Source organism: Narcine bancroftii, chromosome 1, assembly GCF_036971445.1.
Source record: "Narcine bancroftii isolate sNarBan1 chromosome 1, sNarBan1.hap1, whole genome shotgun sequence".
NCBI classification, from domain to species: Eukaryota; Metazoa; Chordata; class Chondrichthyes; order Torpediniformes; family Narcinidae; genus Narcine; species Narcine bancroftii.
Genome location: NC_091469.1, coordinates 384,551,526 through 384,573,568, shown reverse-complemented (window position 1 = coordinate 384,573,568; position 22,043 = coordinate 384,551,526). Strand labels below are relative to the sequence as shown.

Genomic DNA, 22,043 nt, shown 5'->3' with positions numbered 1-22,043 from the left:
GAGCGGATCATGGGGGACGCATGGGAGGCCGTTGGAAGCACTGCTAGAGAAGACAGAAGTATGGAAAATGGGCTAGACTGAGAGTTAACTCCTTCAGACCCACACTCCTGACAATCTTACTCTAAAATCTAAGATTTCTGGCAAAGATAATGGATTACCTGAGGCTGCATCTGAACGAGAGAGAACTGCGTGATGCTGTGCTCTAGAGATTACAGAAACGTGGCTCCAGGATCCATTCCAGGCTCAGCGATCCAGCTGGATGGCCTTATCTCCTTCAGGAGAGATATAGACACTACTGCTCTGGCAAGACTTGAGGATGGGTACTGTGCATTTACATCTATGAGAACTGGTGCACCAATGCCTCTGATACGAAAACCTGCTCAGCAGAGATAGAGTACCTCCTGGTGAAATGCAGACCTTTCTACCTTCGCAGGGAATTCCCGGGCATGCTGATCGCTGCAGTCTATGTTCTGCCTTTGGCTAATGAGAGTGAAGCCATGAAGGAGCTTTATGGTGCCATTTGTGAAACCCAGATTTCCCACCCTGACGGTGCCGTGATTGTTGCTGCTGACTTCAATCTCGCCAACCTGAAAATGGTCTTAGCACGGTTTCAACAGCATGTGAACTTCGCCACCAGAGGAGAGAACACTCTGGATCGGGTGTACACCAACGTCCCTGGTGCATAAAAAGTTGCACCTTGCCCCCACCGTGGTTACTCAGATCGCATATTCATCCTGTGGTATACAAACCACTGGCATAGCAAACTAGATCAGTTCACAGGGAGATCAGAACGTGAGAGAGAAGGGTCATAGCAGGGCTCCAAGATTGCTTTGAGACCACAGACTGGAGCTGTTTCAGGGAGGTGGCCACCTATGCGAGCTCAGTGACTGGCTATATCAGAAAGTGCATTAAGAAGGTCACTGAGATCAAATGCTTCATAAGCAGGGCTAACCATGATTGGATGCAGAGGTCCAAACCCTTCTTAGAGCTCATGATGTTGCCTTCAGGACAGAGGGTAGGATGGCACTAAGATCAGCTAGGGCTGAACTCTCCTGTGCAATCCGGTATGCAAAGTGGGGGTACGCACAGAAAGATCCACAGACAGTTGGGTGACACCGGTGACATGAGGCGCACATGGCAAGGGATCAAGACTTTTCTGTAAGAGATCACAAGTCAACCTTGCAAATCAAAGACAATTATATCTTCCTTCTGGACAGACTGGGTGCCTTCTATGCATGGTTTGATGAGGAGAACAGGATGACGCCAAATAAAGCTCAGTACCCTGTGAATGATGGGGTCTCTTGCATAGCAGCGACCAAGGTGAGGAGAACCATATCCAAGGTGAACCCATACAAGGTGGCAGGACCAGGCATAACTGGTCGGGTACTGAAGGACTGCTCAGACCAATTGACAGAGGTCTTCACACGACTTCAACACCTCACTACAGCAGTCTATTGTTCCCACGGGATTAAAGACAGCTACCATCACCCTGGTTCCCTGGATGGTGACAATAACAGGCTTCAATGACAACCCCACCGCTCCCCCACTACTACGAAATGCTTCGAGCTTCTGGCAATGTAATGCATTAAAGCACACTTACCAGAGATGCTGGACCCATTTCAATTCGCCTATAGAAGAAACCATTCCACAGATGAAGCGATAGCCTTGTCACTTCACTCCGTCCTGGTCCACCTAGAGAACAACACCTCATATGCCAGGCTGCTGTTCGTTGACTTCAGCTCAAGTGTTTAATACAATCATTTCCCCAGAGGCTGGTGGAGAAACTGTCCTTACTGAGACTCAACACCCCTCTCTGTTTCTGGATCCTGGACTTCCTAATGGAAATGTCATAGTCTGGCTGGGTTAGTAGCAGAAAGTTGAGCACCATCGCGCTGAGCACTGGTGCATCTCAGCTGTGTGCTCAGTCCACTCCTGTTCATGCTACTGACCCACAACTGCATCATCAGATCCAGCTCCAAGTGCCATCAAGTTTGCAGATGATACAAGAGTAGTTGGCCTCATCACCAATAACGATAAGTTGCACTACAGAGCAGAGGTAAAGTATCTCATGAAATGGTGCAAGAGCAACAACCCGAGTTTCAATAAGAACAAGACCAAGGAGATGATCATGGACTTCAGGAGGACCAGGAATGACCACCATCCACTACACATCAACAACTTTGTAGTAGAGCGAGTAGAGAGCACCAACTTCCTTGGAGTTCACTTAACTAGCAACCTATCATAGACACTCAACATCCACTGAATTGTCAGGAAGATACAACAGTGACTGCACTTCCTGAGAAGACTGAAGCGGGCAAGGCTACTGGCCACCATTATGTCAACCTTCTGTAGGACCTCAATCAAGAGCATCCTGGCTGGCTGCATCACATTGTGGAATGTATGCTTCAGAGAAATGAACCAGAGGTTAATCCACAGGAGTATAAGAGTGGCAGAGAGGATCACTGGTGTCTCCCTCCCCCACATCCCCCCCCCCCCCCCCCCACCCAATCAACATGATCTACTGGGATTGTGTCTGAAGGGGGCATGCAAAATCATTGAGGACCTCTTTCACCCTGCACACAGCATCTTTCAGCTGCTCCTGTCAGGGAAGAGATACAAGAGTATCAGAGCCAGCACCTCCAGGCTGATGAAAAGCTTCTTTCCATGGGCAGTGAGAAGGCTGAACAACCAAAATAACTGTTCACACTAACCATCTGAGACTCTCCAATGTACAAAATAATATTTATTTGTATAGTTCAAATACTTATCCTGCAATAATATTGTTTGTATGTATGAGTGTTTATGTCTGGTTGTGTGTATGCAGGTTTTGCACTAAGTACCGGACAACGCTGTTTCATAGGGTTGTACTTGTACAATTAGATGACAATAAACTTCACTTGATTTCATTTTTTAACACTATCTTTTTGATAGGATGCGTACTTTGGATGTTTAGCTCCAGCTATGATCCTATTTTATCCATAACTCTGTTACATCATACAGTTGCACAGGGCCTTTGGCTCAACTTGTCCGTGCCTACCAAGCCAGACCTGTTTGCCTGTGCTCTGACATATCTCTCAAAACCTTTCCTTTTTGTGTATTTTTAAAAACATAACAGGCCATTTCAGCCCATGATTCTGCACTGCGTAACACACCCAATTAACCTACACATTTTTCGAACAGTGTAGGGAGGCAACTGGAGCCCCAGGGAAAACCCACGGACACATGGGGAGAATGTACATATTACAGATAGCATGGGTTTTGAACCCAGGTCCCAATTGCTGATGGTGTAAAGGCGTTGTACTAACCACTATGCCAACTGTATTTATCTGAATGTCTTTAAATGATAAAGAAGTTTACTCTTCTTAATTCAACATTTTTATTGTCTTGAGCCTTTAAAGTTAAATGTAATGTACTAAAGTAGAGAAATTTTCATGCCAGGTTGCTGACAGGAATGAGATTTTATCTCCTCCCATAATGCTGCATCATTGACCCCACTGTAAATCGTCTTACAACATGTGGAACATGCAGAGAAAAATGAAAGGTTTGCAGGTATGCATAGGAAAATTATTCCAGACAGCAATTATGTCCCTAGATGTCAAAAGAAGAAGTGGAAATACCCAAGAGACCAAGATTCAGAAGCTTAGAGGGCAAAGATAATAAGACATACTGCAGCACAAAGATGGATTGGAAACACAGTGGGAAAAAAAATCTTCTTGGACATGAAGGATGACAACCAAAATCAAAAAAGACAACCTAATCTGGAATCTCTTCTTCAAACATTTCCACCCATTATTCTCATTCAGAAAAATGAGATTAGATTTCACTGAAATATACAAAATTCCTATGGTGCTTGAAAGGATAGAAATGGAGTTAATATTTCCTTTGGTTGGTCTATCTAGAACCAAAAGTCAATCTTAAATTAAGAGTTTGACAATTCAGCACAGCACAATATTTTTTAAACCAAGAAAATAGTAAATCTTTGTAAGATTAATTATCACTTTCTCCAAGAGAGTAGATACAATGATTGGACAACAACTGCATAGTAGCATTGCCTATAATGCAAATAAAAATCAAATAATCCCTCAACTGGGTGTGCTAAAGAAGTGTGATAATTGTTTATTGTTTGTAAAATATGGTTCTTAAAATTAAAAAAATGAATATTGCCAAAGAGTATTTAAATGAATGCATTTCAGTTTTATAGGTAAAACCTCATATGAGCAAAATTGAACCTAATCAAGGTTTCTTTTTAAATTTCCCCACCTCTTCTGTTATTTAGTTTTAACTGATTTCTGCTTACATTTAAGACAAAAATCTGTGAACTGGAAACATCTTGTTGGCCCACTTCCTTTTCTAACTTTTACCCTTAATATTTTTTAAGAATTGCTGACAGCTATTTCCCCTAAATTTGAAATGTTATCTTACCTCTCTCACTGGCGTCATCTACCAGGATAATCTCCTCTAATAAATGCCTTGGCGACCTGATTATTACGCTATGCACAGTGCGTAGCAGAGTGCTCCATGCTTCATTGTGAAAAACTATCACCACACTTGTTTTTGGCAGGTCATCAGGATATACTTTTGTTTTACATCTAAAGGAAACAAAACCAAAAAAAAACTTCACAGGACAACATGAACAGTTAATTTTGAAATACTGGCTTCCTACTAATAAACCCTTGCGAGGCACATCAGTATTTGAATTTAACAAAATAGACATCACATTCACCCTCAAATGCACTCTCAAAGAGCTATGATTTACAAATTTTATGATACGAATTGTTGATGATAGTGAATGAAAGAACAATATAAAGTTGAGAAAAAATATCATGTCTTTTGCCACTTCATTACATTTTTGCAGGAAACCATCAGCTTTTAAAATGAAACAATAACTCGACATTGATTTAACAGAATTTTTAACTTTGTGATGGCAATAAATGTGATGATTCCCTGATTATGGATTAACATCATTCTTAATAAAACTAAATGTTTCTCACCACTTATAAGAAAAGAATATTTATCTATAATTGCACATACATCATTAAATACTTCTTGTGGCAATTAACGAGTATTTTTGAGCACATTGATTGGTTTAAACCTAATTACAAAGTAAAAAAAGAAAATCGTTTAACCATTCCAGTTTGGTCAGCCAATCCAGTTAATTCTGCACCAACACATAATTCACTCTGATACCGCAAGACAATTGAGCAGAAATAGCCCATTCAGCCCATCGAGTCTGCCCTGCCATTTAACCATTAGCCGATCTATTTTCCCCACTCGGTCCCACTGCCCGACCTTCTCCCCCTAACCTTTGATCCTCTGGCTAATTATGAACCTATCAATCTCTGCCTTAAATACACTGGCCTCCACAATTGTCTGTGGCAATAAATTCCACAGATTTATCACCCACTGGCTGAAGAAAATCCTTTGCACCTCTGTTCTAACCAGATGGCCTTCAATCCTGAAGTTATGCCTTCTTGTCCTAGATTCTCTCACCATGAGGAACAACCTTTCGTTATCTACTCTGTTTTTGCCTTTCAACATTCAAAATGTTTCAATGAAATCCCTCCCCATTCTTCTAAATTCCAACAAGTAAAGACCAAGAGCTGTTATATGTTCCTCATATGATAACCCTTTAATTCCTGGAATCATTGTTTGGAACCTCCGATGAAAGCCCAAAACTGCTCAAAATACTCTGAGTGAGTTCTCAACAGTGCCTTATAAAACCTCAACAACATCTGCAATTGTGCATATCACCCTTTTATGGTGTCAGAGCAGTCCATGATTATGTACCAAGTGGGAGCTCCAAGAGCCTGATTGCTTTTGAAAACAAATTGCTTGAACCTAGAGGTTCTGGGTTTCAGGCTTCTGCTCCTTCTGTGTGAAGGTAGCAGTGAGAAAAAGTTGTGATTGGGGTGATGGGTGTCCTTTTGACTGCCTTGAGGCAGCACCTCACATAGATTTGATGGAAGGTTCGAGCCTGAGATGGATTTAGCTATGCTTGCAACCTTCTTGAACCTTCTGTGTACCTGGGCATAGGGCACCGGAAATGTGGAGAAACACCCCCCCCCCCCATTGAGAAGGAGACAAACCTACAGGACAGTGACCATTGCAGTGGAAGAGTTGCTGAAGGACTCCCAGCCTGGTTGGAAGCTGCTCATGACTTGCAGTCGAAGGACTCACACCACCTTGCTGGCTGCTGGAAACTGGCTCATGAGGATCAAGTATCTGGACCAAGATTGAAGAGGGTTCTGATGACAAGGACTCCTGAAGGATCTCGGGCACTGAAGGCTTCCTGATAGCATTTGGGTTTGGATTTGGATATCAGGATGACAATGGATTGAACTGGAGAGCGTGAGGCTGCGGGAGCGCTGGAGGCAAATCCAAGGACACTCAAGTGATTCTGAAGGGACTCTTTTTTGCTCCTCTTTCTCCTACTGTTAGGGGCGCTGGGCATGCTCATGGCAACTTTTTGCCTGCCCTTATGGCGGACAAAAGTTAAAACATATCATGCATATTATATTTTTAATGTATTAGTACATGATAATAACAAAACCCTTCAACTTTTGAACCTTTGAATGCACTTTAAAAAAATCACAATAGAGCATTTGTCATAACTTTAGGATGCAATTAATGAGAGACTTTGATGTGTAGTCATTCTCATTCACTGAATGCAACAATATTTGAACAGATTAACTCCCACAAGGGCATTGCTAACATGACTAGATGTTTCAGTTTTGGTTGATGTCTAATTATAGGCTACGGTGGAGGCAACAAGTTCCCCACTCCTCTGAGATACTGCTGCAGGATCTTAAAAACAGAGAGAGCCTTGGATGAAGACCTCAAGCAGAAGTTGACACACAAGAAAAACAAATCTGAAGCAGGATTAGGTCACTCATGCCTTAAACCTGCTCTGCCATTTAATAAGATTAAAATCTGTCCCACATCTCTTCCCTCATCTTCATTCAGGGCCACAAACAGACTTTCCACCTGAGACAGAAATTTACAATCAATTGATGACGAAGGGCTCAAGCCCAGAACGTTGGTGATGTATCTTTACCTTTGCTACATAAAGGCACTGTTTGACCTGCTGAGTTTCTCCAGCATTTGTCTGTTTTATCACTTAACCATGGTGTCAACAGAATCATGTGTTTTACCTTATCCAATTTAATCTATTGTATTTGGTGTACTCGCTGTGGCATCCTCAAACATTGGTGAGTCCAAACACAGGTTGGGTGACTGCTTTGCTGAACTCCTACACTCCATTTGTAGCTCTAAACTTGAACTTCCTATAGCCAGTCATTTTGATCATTTTAACTGTCTAAGGCTTCCCAAAATGACATTATCTGTCTTCAGCCCTCATCCTTTGATAGAATGAGGACAAATGCAAGACTGAGGCATATACCTCCTGGGCAGTTTAAACAATGGCATTCAATTTTATTTTTCTAATTTTAGGTAATTCCCATTTTCATCTGATTGCACTGTTTCCCTCTCTTTATCTCCTCCTGCACTAAATTTATCTTCTAACTTCTTCTTCCACCTCCCTTCCTTAAGGTTTATTAATCTACCCATTACACCTTCTATCCTATACTCTCATCACCTCTGGATCTCCTCGGCTTTTTCCCCCTTTATGTTATTTTACCAATTTTATCTTAGTCTTGAAAAAGGGTTCAGACCCAAAATGTTGACTGGCCATTTCTACTCAAAGATGCTGTCTGACTTGCTGAGTTCTTTTAGCAAATCTAAGATTATGATATCAATTCCAACATCTAATCTATTGGTACCAATACAGCAATCCCTCATTATTGCAGTGGAATATTATTTTTATGCTCAACCCTCTGATGTGGAAAGAACCCATAACCCACAAAAGGGATTCTGATCTATGACCTTCACTTTGAAGATGCAATTGAAATTGGAGTTTCTGTTCTTGACACAATTTTCCCCACATACCTTTAAATGTAAGTCACTTCGTTTTTATTTTTAAAAAAGACCCCTGTTGAGAAGCTATGTGTGATTTACATTTGTAATTATGTGGCACTCACTTAAAAATAATATATCAGACTAGGACTCTGGTCTACATATCCTAATTGCTAGTAAACAATCCATTCACAGTCTCCTAATGCTATCTGTATCTGTCCTGATAAAGGTGCCTAATGCACACGTGCTTCAACACCAAAATCTCACTTTGACTTTAGCTCAAAACAGCACTCAGCTTTGATTGTTCTACAGATTTCCTTCCCTGCTGGAATATTACCATGGAATTATTGACATCATCTTTCACATTTCAACTCTATCCCCATTATAACCTTACCACCAAATATCTCTTCCACTCCGCTTTCAGCAATCCCATTGCAATAGTCAGTCAATTACACAATCACAGAATATCCCTCCCCAAATGACAGCACTTTCCCATGCAAATGCAAAAATTGCAATACCTGTTCTTGTACTTCCTTCCTTCCCCTAACAAATGGTGTTCATCTACAAACAGAGCCATAGCTTTTGCAGAATACAGGTCCTTTTTGTGACAACCTACACCATATCAATCTAAACCTTCTCTCCCTCATAGCCCATAACCATCCATTTTTCTATAATGAGCAATTTTAATTCTCTAGCCCATTCTCACTTTGCTTGGTGTCCCCTTCAGATCTAAAGAACCAAGGAAAGCCAATGAACATTAAATCAGCTTTTCATTATCAATTTTATAGCATTCCAGATTTAAGATCATTAAAGAACTTTAGATCCCCAAAACTAGCTAATCCCAGCTGTAGATTCCAGCTCCACCAAAGAAAAGTTGCCAGTAATGATTCTGTTTTTGCCATTTTTTGTTATCCTATTGCAACCCTCAGTTGTCTTGACAACCATTCTTGTTTGCATTTCATTACTGCTGCCTGCCAATGAATCACAAATTTTCATCTTTTTTCTTTTCTCACTCTAAATCAGTTATCATTAAAATAATGAATCCAGTGATGACAATCCTATAGTAACCTGTTCATTGTCTACAATGTGTTACACCCAGATTGTTCCATTACCAATGATATTACAGACTTCTTTCAAACATCTTCTCAACTGCTAAATTCCAGTGTTGAGATTGCATCTTGACCTGAAATGTCGAAGAGTGTGGCTCTTTTCTTTGCTAAAACTCAATATTGATGAATCATTCATTATCAAAAGAACCCGAACCAGTCCTTATTGAGGGGTTAGCAGCAAAAAGGGTTAAGAACTTCAAATTCCTGGGTGTCAAATCTCTGAAGATCTATCCTGAGGCCTCCACATTGATGCAAACATGAAGAAAGCTCGCCAGTGGCTATACTTCATGAGAAGTTTGAGGAGTTTTGGTATGACACCAAAGATGCTTGTGAATTTCTACAGGTATACAGTGGAGAGGATTCTGACTGATTCCATCAGTGTCTGCCAATGCACAGTAAAAAAAACTACAGAGTTGTGAACTTGGCCAACGTCATCATGGGCATCACTCTTCACTCCATCGAGGTCATCAACAAGAGGTGGTGGTTTAAGAAAGCAGCCCTTCTCCTCAAGGACCCTCACCACCCAGACCATGTCCTCTTCACACAGAAACAGGAAGGTGGTACAGGAGCCCAAAGACGAACATCCAATGGTACAAAAACAGCTTCTTCATCTGTTATTATTTCTGAATGGATAATGAACCACAGACATTACCTCACGTTATTTTCTTTTGCACAATTTATTTATCTTTTAAAATGTAATTTATAGCAATATTTGAATTTTGTGACATGTTCATGACAATAAATTCTGATTCCTGATAAGAACACAAGAAATAAGAGCAGGAGTAGGCTATCTGGTCCATTGAGCTTGCTCTGTCAATCAATAAGATCATGGCTGATCTGATCATTGACTCAACTCCACCTACCTGCCTTTTCCCCATATCCTTAATTCCTTTTTTATGTAGAATCTATCTAACTTTCCACATCCTTTTCTTCTTTTTTTAATGTAAAAATCTAACTAAACCTTAAATATGTTTAATGAAGTAGCCTCAACTGCATCCCTGGGTAGAGAATTCCACAGATTCACTAGTCACTGGGAAAAAGTTTTTCCTTATCTCCATCTTAAATATACCCCCCTGAATCTTGAGGCTGTGTCCCCTCATTCTGGTCTCACCTACCAGTGAAAACAATTTTCCTGCCACTCTTATCTATCCCTTCAATAATTTTATATGCTTATATTAGATCTCCTCTTATTCTTCTGCATTTGAATGAGTATAATCCCAGACAATTTAGTCTCTCCTCATAGGTCAACTCTCTCATCTCTGGGATCAACCTGTTGAACCTCCTCTGGACTGCCTCCAAGGCCAGTATATCCTTCTTCAAGTATGGAGACCAGAACTGCACACAGTACTCCAGGTGCGACCCCACCAGTACCTTGTACAGTTGTACCATGACCTCCCTGCTCTTGAATTCAATTCCTCTAGCGATGAAGGCCAACATTCCATTTGCCTTTTTAAAATTGTTTTTATTTCCATTTGCATCAAATACAAATATATATTTTTGTGTCTTGAATAATACATTATAATAAAAATGATGCAAAAATATAGATAATTTTGTTTTTATCCCCCATCCCTCCCCCTCCCTCCAAAAGAAAGAAAGAAGAAAACACACCTGATATATCTTTCACCATTTATATTTTCAAACATATTAATTCTGTCTTAAACATATTAATTGGGAGGAGCGGGTGTAACGGATAATATGGATGGACTTTTATTAACAAAATCCATATATGTTTTCCAGATCATATAATTTAAGGAACCAACCAGAAAAAATTTATAAGTAATTTTTTTCTAATGGTATACAATTTTGTATTTCCACATGCCATCTATCCAACCCAACAATATTGTCTGACTTCCATGTTACTGCCTTACACTTCTTTGCCACCACTATTTTTGCACTCAAAAACTTTTGTTGATATTTATCTAAACTCAATTTAGTGTCTGTTCTACATAAATCAACAAGCATAAATATTCTGGGATCTTTTGGTATTTGTATCTTCATAATTCATCCTATAATATACTCAAATCTTCCAAAAATCTTTCAATTTTTCCACACAACAGTAAACTTACTATTTCCTTATTACATCTGAAACATTTATCAGAATAATTTGAGTTAAGTCCATGTAATTTACATGGAGTATAGTATAGCTGGTGCAAAAAATTATATTGTACAATTTGATATCTGACATTGATTGCGTTGGTTACACTTTCATGACACAATCGTGACCATACCTCTTCTTGAATTTGTATATTTAAATCTCTTTCCCACCTTTGTTTGACTTATATATTTCCTTTTTCTGCATTGTGTCTTGTAATTTTATATACATGTTAGTAATAAATTTCTCCATAAATGTATCAGTTATTAAATATTCAAATTGACCATGTTCTGGAATATGATTTGAGCTAATATGAGAAAATCGTATTATTTGGTATATTGTATTTCTCTTTCATTTGTTCAAGTCAGAAAAAAGGAACCTAAAAAACAATCTTTTATCCCCTTTATCCCATGATTATGTCAAATATCAAAAAAAAGGACTATTTAATGAAAAAGGAATAAATGGGTTCTGCTTTAATATCATTTTGGCTATTTGATTAATTCTTTATTCCTCTTTCCATATGGATTCTGTTCCATATCTTAAGCAAATGCTTTAGAATTGGTACATCTATTCTTTCTTTCAAAAGTTTTTCATGCCATTTGTACAAAATAGGTTCTGGATTAATTTCTCCCATTTTACTCATTTCAATCTGTACCCATGTTGTCTTTTCCCCAGTTTGATAACAGAAGGACAAGAATCTTAATTGAGCTGCTTTATAATAATTTTTAAAATTTGGCAATCTTAGTCCTCCCTGATCAAATCTACAAGTCAGTTTTTCCAAGGCTATCTCTGGCATTTCATCTCACCAAATAAAATTTTCTTACATTTTTATTTAATTCTTGAAAAAACTTTGTTGGTAAAGGGATTACTAATGATTGAAATAAATATTATATCCTTGGACACAATTTATCTTTCCTATTAAAGTTATTGGTAAATCTTTTGATTTAAAAAAAATCTTCACTATTTTTTTAAATAACGGTAAATAATTCAATTTAAATAAACTATTTAAATTCCTGTCAATATTGCTTCCTTTTGCCATTTAGTCACCTGCTTCCTTTGACTATTGTCCCCGTCATTCATAGGCATCACTTCACTCTTTTCCACATTAACTTTGTAGCCTGATGTTAAACCATATTCTTCCAATCGTACATTTATTTTATTCCATTTGCCTTCTTAATAATCTGTTGTACCTGAAACCCAACTTTTTGCGATTCATGCACAAGTACTCCCAAGACCTTCTGTACAACAGCATGCTGTAGTTTTTCACCATTTAAATAATAATCTGCTCTTCTACTTTTCCTAATAAAGTTGATGACCTCGCACTTACTAACTTTGTACTCCATCTGCCAGACCTTTGCCTACTCACCTAACTTAATTATATCCTTCTACAGCCTCTCCACATCCTCTGTACAATTTGCTTTTCCACTCAATTTAGTATCATTCGCAAACCTGGCTACTCTATCTTCTGTCCCCTCTTCCAAATCATCAGCGTAAATGGTGAACAGTTGTGGGCCCAGCACCGACCCCTGCGGCACCCTACATTGTTTGTCAGGGGGCGTGGTGTGATGGTGTAGGGAGAAGATGTGGAAAAACACCCCCTTCTGGCAGAACTTTCAAAAACCCGTATAAAAGTTTTAAAATTATTTTAAAAATTGCAGTTTGTATTGTTGAAGTACCAAACTGCCAATGAGGAAAACAAAAACTCAAATTGCTAAAAAAAAAGCTATAAACCAGCTACGACAATGGAGGAATGTCGGTCTACCTTATCAATGCAGCCTGCGGACTCTATTTCTTCTAAACCCAGACTGCAATGCCAGTCCAGCGGTAAGGTGTACTCCACACTGGCGCTGACTTTGTGTGCGGTCATGCAGGATGGCACCGGTATGCAGCATCGACCCACTCCTAACCAGGAAGATCAACTCCGCAGGCACAAACCTTGGTGCATGCGCACAACACCCGAAAAGGCCCAGGCTGCAGGGGGACCCAATCTCCACCAACCCAGTGAACCTGGGCTGGGTGGGGAGGTGTCTGTACCTGTAGTCGGGCTGATGTAGCCATTTTTTCAATGGAAAAAGAAGAGGACATTGATGGAGTGGAGGAGGAAGAAAATCAATATTTGACTGAAGAGGAAACTGCTACATTTCAGAGTAGGCCTATGGTGAGGCAGACTTCTCAGTTTAAGTCTGGACCTCACCAGTCAGATTTACCTGCAAATAAGTCAAGGCTTTTCAATTATGAAGGATCAATTTGCTGAGAATGAAAGGGGAAACAGCAACAATTAAAATGGATGTGGCAAAATGTTTGAAACCTGTGGATAAAGTTCAGTAAGTTTAAAAAGATTGAAGAAGAATTTATGAACTGTAAAAATGATGTTGACTTTTGTAAGAAGAAGATGGGACAGATGGAAGATTCATTCACTGGTTGGGAAATTCAAAAGACTGATTTGTTAAAGAAGATTGATGCTTTGGAGAATCAAAGTCGGAGAAATAATATTAAGATAGTTGGTCTTCCTGAAGATTTTGAAGGCCCAGACCCAGTCCAGTTTTTTCAAAAGTGGATTCCTGAAGTTTTGGGAAAAATGCATTTTCCAAATGGACTGGAGTTGGACAGGGCTCATCGGGCAATACGAAGGAAGCCGTTCCCTGGACAAGCACCATGGTCTATTCTGATTCGTTGCCTGCGTTATCAAGATAGAGAATTGATTCTGAGACATGCGGAGCAGAATGCGAGAAATAATCAGGGACCTCTGCTTGTTAAAAATAACAGGGTGTTCTTTTATGCTCATCAGAGTCAAGCTGTGATTAAGTGTCATAAAGAATTTAATTCAGCCAAATCTGTTCTTTGGAGGAAGGGCTATAAATTTGCGATTCGTTACCCTGCTGTGTTATGGTGACTATCGGTCTCAATTTTTTTTTGATGATGCTGAAAACTTTGGATTTTCCTAATTCTTTACCTGATAATAAGCAGGGTCAAAATTCAGATTAATTTCCTCAACAGCTTGTTGTTATTCCGAAAGGGAAGAATGGTAAATGAGAGATGGAATCTCAGCAGTTGATTGATATTGGCATTGATGATGATCAAGTGAATCATGATTTGGAAGAAGCGTTTCATACACAAGATGATTTTCTGTATTATTTTTGATTGTTCTGTTCGGGGGGGGGGGGGGGGGAGGTGGTGGTCCAACTGCAGATCCTTCCAAAGTCATCGGCCACTTTGTGGCATTTGTCACTCCTGTGTAATTGAGGGAGGTAATACCATTGTTTTTTTTTCAGTGTATTGTTTTTTTTTAAATGGGTTTTTTTCTTTCCTGGAGGAGACCCTTAGTTTTTTTTTGTTTACTGATGTCGTGGGGAGGTACTTCCCACGAAGTGGGATAATTAAAGAGATACTAAATGGCTAATTTAAATTTTGCTACTTTTAATGTTAACAGGCTGAATAACCAGATTAAGAGAAAGTGAGTATTGGCCTTTATTATTATACTTTTTTGTTTAAAGTTTTGGAAAAAATTAACTTTGGGCCTCTTTTTACTGAATAGATTAAGGCTTTATATAAAAATCCCACTGCAAGAGTGGTGACAAATGGACAGATGGCTTTACCTTTTACATTATCTAGATCGACTATACAGGTTGATATGGCTTTTTTGCAGGAAACTCATTTGACAGATAAAAATCATCAAAAAATAAAAAGAGATTGGGTTTGGCAGGTTATATCATCCTCTTTCAATTTAAAAGCAAGGGGGGTTGCTATTTTGATTAATAAGAAATTACCTTTTAAATTGAAATCCGTTTTTGAAGCAGCTGATAGGCTTCCGATTGTCAATTTTTTCTGAATGTTGAACTTTAATGAATGTCTATGCTCCAAATACTGATAATGAACAATTTATGGTGGATTCTTTCCTTAATTTGAATCAGGCTTATGATAAAATTATGGTAGGAGGTGATCTTAGTTGTTATTTAGATCTGTTATTGGATAAATCTCCTAAAACGGTAACTAAATACAAGATGGCCAAGCAATTGATGGTATTAATGAAGGAGATGAATTTAATAGATATATGGAGGAAATTGAATCCTAAGGAAAAAGATTTTTCATTCTATTCATTTCGTCATGATTCCTTCTCTAGAATAGATTTGTTCTTAATATCAGCACAATTGCAAAGTCGAACTTCTGAAGCTGTATCCAAACCTAGGATTTTGTCTGATCATTCTTTGCTGTTGATGACTTGTAGTGTTTCAGAGAGGGTGGAGAATGTTTATTGGTGACATCTCAATTCTTTTTTATTGAAAGATCCAGAATTTTGTAATTCATATGAGACCAAATTCAGAGTTATAAAAAAAAAGTAAATGTAGGTTCAGTTGATTCTAAATTGGCTTTGTGGGATGCTTTGAAGGCTTATTTATGAAGACAAATCATTAATTATACGCTTAAAGTCAAAAAACGACAAATGGTTGAGGCTAATAAATTAGAGAAGGAAATACAGATTTCGGAGAAAGATTTACAACGTATTTTGACTGAAGACAAAATAATACGATAAGTTAATTTGAAATTACAGTATAATTCTTTACAAACTTATAAATTTGAAATTACATAAGACTAGGAAACGGTATTATGAGTTACGGGAGAGAGCCCATAAAGTGTTAGCATGGCAGTTGAAAATGGAACAAGCGTCTAGAACAATAAATGCTATTAGGCATCATTCGAAGATTACGTATAAACCTCAAGAGATTAATAATGAATTCCGTATGTTTTATGAGAAATTGTATACGTCTGAGGTAGTGCAAGATGAGCTTAATATTGAAGAATTTTTATCTGGATTAACTTAACCCTTTGAATGATAAGGATGTTTAGGAATTGGATGCTTGTTTTACTGTTAAAGAATTAGTAGACGCACTTCAATCAATGCCAGGTGGCAAATCTCCAGGTGATGATGGGTTTACTTCTGAATTTTATAAGCAATTTTAAGATTTATTTGTCCCTTTGTTGATGGAGATTCTAGATCAGGCAGGGAAAACTGGTTCTTTTCCAGGCTTCTTTTCTAAAGCAATTATTATTGTCATTCTTAAGAAGGATAGAGATCCTTTGAAGGCAGGATATTATAGACCTATTTCTTTGTTAAATGTGGATTATAAGATAGTAGCCAAGGTTCTAGCTTATAGATTGGCTAAATGTATACCTGACTTGGTTCATGTAGCTCAGGGATGTTTAATTAAGAACCATTAATCAGCGGATAATCTGCTAAAATTGATTTCTTTAATTAATATTTCTCGGCAGCAATCTGACCAACCAATGGTAATTTCTTTAGATGCAGAAAAGGCCTTTGATAGAGTTGAATGGAGATTTTTGTTTAAAGTTTTGGAAAAAAATTAACTTTGGGCCTCTTTTTACTGGTTGGATTAAGGCTTTATATAAAAATCCCACTGCAAGAGTGATGACAAATGAACAGATGGCTTTACCTTTTACATTATCTCGTTCGACTATACAGGGCTGCCCTTGGTCACCAGCTGTGTTTGCATTGGTTATTGAGCCTTTGGCGCAGATGTTTAGGCAGGATAGTGCTATTAAAGGTATTAAGGTGAATACTGATGAATATAAGATAAACATTTACGGATGATATTTTGATATATTTAACACATCTTTTGCAATCTTTGGTAATTTTACATAAACGTTTAGAACAGTATGGGGCGTTATCAGGTTATAAAGTAAATTGGGAGTAGAGTGAAATTATACCTTTAGCTGATATGGATTATTCGTCGTGTAGGCAGGTTGTGGTTTAAATGGTCTGATCATATTAAGTACAGTAAAACCTCATTAGAACGAGGCAGTTGGGGTCCAAGATTTCATACTGCGTTACAGCCGAGTCACGGAACAGATGCAGGGGAGGCCGCCGCGGGACATCGGCTGCCCTTGCCCCAACGTTCCACGCTGGGGGACAGGGGCTGTCGGGCAGTGGAGAGGGGGGCTGTCAGGCGGCAGGGAGTTGGGTCGCTGGCTGATTGTCATCAGCCCGCCCCTTAGCAGCTTGGGGTCCACAGACACCACGCTATAAGCGATTCCACGGATTAACGAATCACATTCTAATGAGGTTTCACTGTATTTGCATATTATTATAGTAATTATAATCATTTATTTGCATTTAATTATTTACCTTTATTGACTAAATTAAATGTGATTTGAATAGATTGAGGGATTTACCTATAACATTGATAGGATGGGTGAATTGAATTAAAATGAATATCTTACCCTGAATTCAATATTTGTTCCAATCTATTTGATGTAAGATTCCTCCTAATTTTTTTTAAAGACTGGAATACTTTAGGGGAGAAAACTTTTGTGGAAAGACAAAATGGCGAGGGTTCATTGCAGAAGCTAACTTGGAAATATGCATTAGGAGGTCCACAACTTCCTAATTTTCAAAATTATTATGAATCAGTTAAAATTTATTAATAGGATGTTTCAAGTGGATAGCCCCCTGGTATGGGCTAATATTGAATTATCTCAGATTGGAGAAAAGAGGATGGATCAATTTATTTACCGATGGAATTCTCAGTTATTAAGTAGTTATAATTTACCTGTGTTGAAACACTTGATTGAATTAAGGACTAATAAGAATGAAATTGTAGGTACTGAAGGTAAGATTTCAGCTAAAACACCTTTGTCCAAAATAAGATTTTTCCTTTTATGGTTAATAATCAACTTTTGAAATTATGGGAATTAAAAGGAATTAAATTGGTAGAAGATTGTTATGAGGTGGGTTTTTTTTTTAAAGAATGAGAGAGAAATATGAAATCCCTTCGAGTACCCTTTTTTCTTATTATCAAGTTAAAGCTTTATTGTTAGATAATTTTGAACGTACTTTGAGGATTCCTAGAATATCTAAATTTGAGATTTTGCTTACTGATGGTGGTAAGAAAGGTTTTATATTGGATATGTATACTTTATTGAAGGCTAAAATGCCCAAGCCAGATGCTGATAAAACTAGAGTGAAATGAGAAAAAGATTTGGAAATATCTATTTCCCCAGGTGATTGGATGCTGATGTGAGGATAGTATGACTAAAATTATGAATTTAGGATATAGATTGGTTCATTATAATTTTATTCACCAATTATATTTGACTCTGGAGAAATTAAAGAAATTCAAATATGTCCATGTTTTAGATGTCATAAAGAAGTGGGAACCTTTTTACATTCGGCTTGATTATGTGAGATGGTTAAGCTTTTTTTAGGAATAAAAATCAAAGAATTTAAAATTCCATTTGATCCTATGACATTTTTTATTGGGTCATATTAAACCATTGAGTCTTCTTGGCTTGGCTTCACGGACGAAGATTCATAGAGGGGGTAAAAGTCCACGTCAGCTGCAGACTCGTTTGTGGCTGACAAGTCCGATGCGGGACAGGCAGACACGGTTGCAGCGGACAATTGGTTGGTTGGGGTTGGGTGTTGGGTTTTTCCTCCTTTGTCTTTTGTCAGTGAGGTGGGCTCTGCGGTCTTCTTCAAAGGAGGTTGCTGCCCGCCAAACTGTGAGGCGCCAAGATGCACGGTTTGAGGCGATATCAGCTCACTGGCGGTGGTCAATGTGGCAGGCACCAAGAGATTTCTTTAGGCAGTCCTTGTACCTCTTCTTTGGTGCACCTCTGTCATGGTGGCCAGTGGAGAGCTCGCCATATAACACGATCTTGGGAAGGCGACGGTCCTCCATTCTGGAGATGTGACCCACCCAACACAGCTGGATCTTCAGCAGCGTGGACTCGATGCTGTCAGCCTCTGCCATCTCGAGTACTTCGATGTTGGGGATGAAGTCGCTCCAATGAATGTTGAGGATGGAGCGGAGACAACGCTAGTGGAAGCGTTCTAGGAGCCGTAGGTGATGCCGGTACAGGACCCATGATTCGGAGCCGAACAGGAGTGTGGGTATGACAACGGCTCTGTATACGCTTATCTTTGTGAAGATTTTCAGTTGGCTGTTTTTCCAGACTCTTTTGTGTAGTCTTCCAAAGGCGCTATTTGCCTTGGCGAGTCTGTTGTCTATCTCGTTGTCGATCCTTGGATCCGATGAAATGGTGCAGCCAAGATAGGTAAACTGGTTGACCGTTTTGAGTTTTGTGTGCCCGATGGAGATGTGGGGGGGCTGGTAGTCATGGTGGGGAGCTAGCTGATGGAGGACTTCCGTTTTCTTCAGGCTGACTTCCAGGCCAAACATTTTGGCAGTTTCCGCAAAACAGGACGTCAAGCGCTGAAGAGCTGGCTCTGAATGGGCAACTAAAGCAGCATCGTCTGCAAAGAGTAGTTCACGGACAAGTTTCTCTTGTGTCTTGGTGTGAGCTTGCAGGCGCCTCAGATTGAAGAGACTGCCATCCGTGCGGTACCGGATCTAAACAGCGTCTTCATTGTTGAGGTCTTTCATGGCTTGGTTCAGCATCATGCTGAAGAAGATTGAAAAGAGGGTTGGTGCGAGAACACAGCCTTGCTTCACACCATCGTTAATGGAGAAGGGTTCAGAGAGCTCATTTTATTGGGTCATTGAGTATGGAGTTAAAATTAGACCAATTTTAAATTGCTTTTATAAGACTGGCCTTAGCAGTAGCTAGGAACTGTCTTGCAGTTATATGGAAAAATGACACTAAATTGAATATTCAACAATGGCGTGTAGAGATGAGTTCATGCATCCCTTTAGAGAAAATAACATATAATTTATGAAATAATTACCCTTTTTTTGTTAAAACTTGGAGCCCGTATATAGATTGGATGTGATTAAATATCTTTTTCCCCATACATTGGTGGTGTGGTCCCAAACCATGACACATAATTGAATGTATTATTTTAGTTGTTCTCCTCCTCTTTCTCTTACCCTCTGTTTTTTAAATGTTTGGGGTAGTTTAGAGGGGGGGTTGGGTGGGGTGGGAGGGTGAGTATTTTTTATGGGATAAAATATGTACTGAATTGTATTTTGAATGTACGACCTATTTTTGATTATAAATAAAATTTACAAAAAAACAACTGTCTGCCCATGTGGAAAACACCCATTTATCCTGACTGCCTGCCTTTTATCAGTTAACCAATCCTCAATCCATACCACTACATGTAAGTTTCCTTCTGGTGACATGAAAAACACACACACACACACAGAAAATAATTCAAATTTACTGAGCAGACGCATTGTTTTCTATCAATGAACAAAAAAAAACCATGAAATGCGAGATTGTTTGAAATTGGTTCAATATTGCTGTTTCTACTTTGCTTTGTTTGAATCTAATTTGCTAAGTAGCAAATCAATGCAATTAAAGGTTTGGCTTTTCTTGAGTTGGCTTTGGGAGTAAACGAAAACAAAATTAATACTGAACATAAAAGCATACGACTACCAGCAGCTGAAACACTGTAGCAAATTCACTACTATCAGCTCTCTGTGTCGAAGCCAAAGTCTAACCAGAAGAAATGGCTTGTGAGGGGCTAAATTAGCACGAGATACTTCTAAAAAAAAATTTCCTGAACTAGAAAATTGCATTTTTTGACAAGCACAAATGTATACCGGTAGTTTCCCAACTTTACAGTTTTCATTTCCAAAAATTTGGTATAGAACATCAAATTTAGTGAAAATGCAAAAAAGGCCCATGAGTAAGTGAAAGGTAATCTTGAATAGTTGTATCACAGAAAAAAGGATGTCATAATTTCCAACATTTATTTTCCCAGTCAAAATATTTTCCCAACTGGAGCAGCACAGTTGGTATACCGTTTAACACCGTGCCTTTACAGCACCAGCAATTTGGATTGGGGTTTGAATCCTATGCTGTCAGTAAGGAGTTTGTACGTTTTTCCTGTGTCTGCGTGGGTTTTCCCCGGGGGGCTCTAGATTCCTCCCACCATTCGACACATACTGGTTAATTGGGTGTAAATTGGGCGACACGGACTCATGGGCTGAAATGGCCTGTTACCATGCTGTATGTCTAAATTTAAATGTAAAAGTCTAGTGACTGGGAGAAACTTATTACAGTAATAGCTGACTATTTCAGAAGCAGTCATTATTTTTGCAGATAATTATGTTTGGAGTTTAATTTTGACAAGTGTGAGGTTGGAAATCAACTTTTACAAGTGCTAGGTTGCACTTCGGTAGGTTAAACCTGAGCAAGACTTGAAAATGAATGGTAGTGTCCCGGGAATCTACCATGAGTGGTAAAACAAAATGACTTGAGGGAGCACAGGTTGACAAGGTATTGAAGAAAGCACTTGTCATGCTTTCCTTCATCAGTTTGGACACTGAGTACAGGAGTAGGGAGGGCATGTTGCAACTGTTTTATAAAACCATGAAGGGTCTGGACAAGATAAATAAATGGTCACAGTCTTCACCACTCCCTGCCCTCGAGAGTATGTGAATCTAAAACAAGAGGCATAAATTTAAGGTGAAAAGGGAAAAATTTAAAAGGGTCCCAAATGTTTTCTCCTTCATGAAGAAGGTAGTGGTTTATTGACTGAGCTGCTCCAAGAAATAGTAGAAGCAAGGACAATGATAACATTCAAAACATTTGTGGACAGATACATGGATAGGATAGATGATAAAAGAATATGCACTGAGTGCAGGCAAATGTCCACATCAACCAAGCTAGGTCCAAATTTGGCCAAAGGGCCTATTTCCGTTCTATGTGACTCCATAACGAATTTCAACAATCAGCAAAAGTAGTTGTGTTTCTGCTCTGGGGTAATCTATAACATTTTATTTCACATTTTATGTAATGAAAAACTAGAATTTACTGTGATAACTCTTCCACCTAGATAAAAATGTTGATTGGAAGAGGCTTAATGAATATTTCTTTTTTTTCCCTAAGTATTTTGCCAATTTTTGGATAAAGACCAGTTTACCCACAAGAGGCTATGCAAGACTACAACTGAAGGAAAGGATTATGAATATTTCCCTCCTGAGATTTCTTCCAAATGTCATACA

General features: G+C 38.8%; 1 protein-coding gene across 11 annotated transcripts in view; it reads right to left on the bottom strand.

Moving 5' to 3' along the window:
- The window catches only part of galnt1 (UDP-N-acetyl-alpha-D-galactosamine:polypeptide N-acetylgalactosaminyltransferase 1), a 120,115-nt gene that overhangs the window by 32,076 nt on the left and 65,996 nt on the right, over positions 1-22,043 (bottom strand). For all 11 annotated transcript variants that reach the window (XM_069913556.1, XM_069913553.1, XM_069913548.1 and 8 more), the window contains one exon: positions 4,423-4,589. In XM_069913556.1, the coding sequence (XP_069769657.1) occupies positions 4,423-4,589 (167 nt within the window). The remainder of the gene's footprint in view (positions 1-4,422; positions 4,590-22,043) is intronic.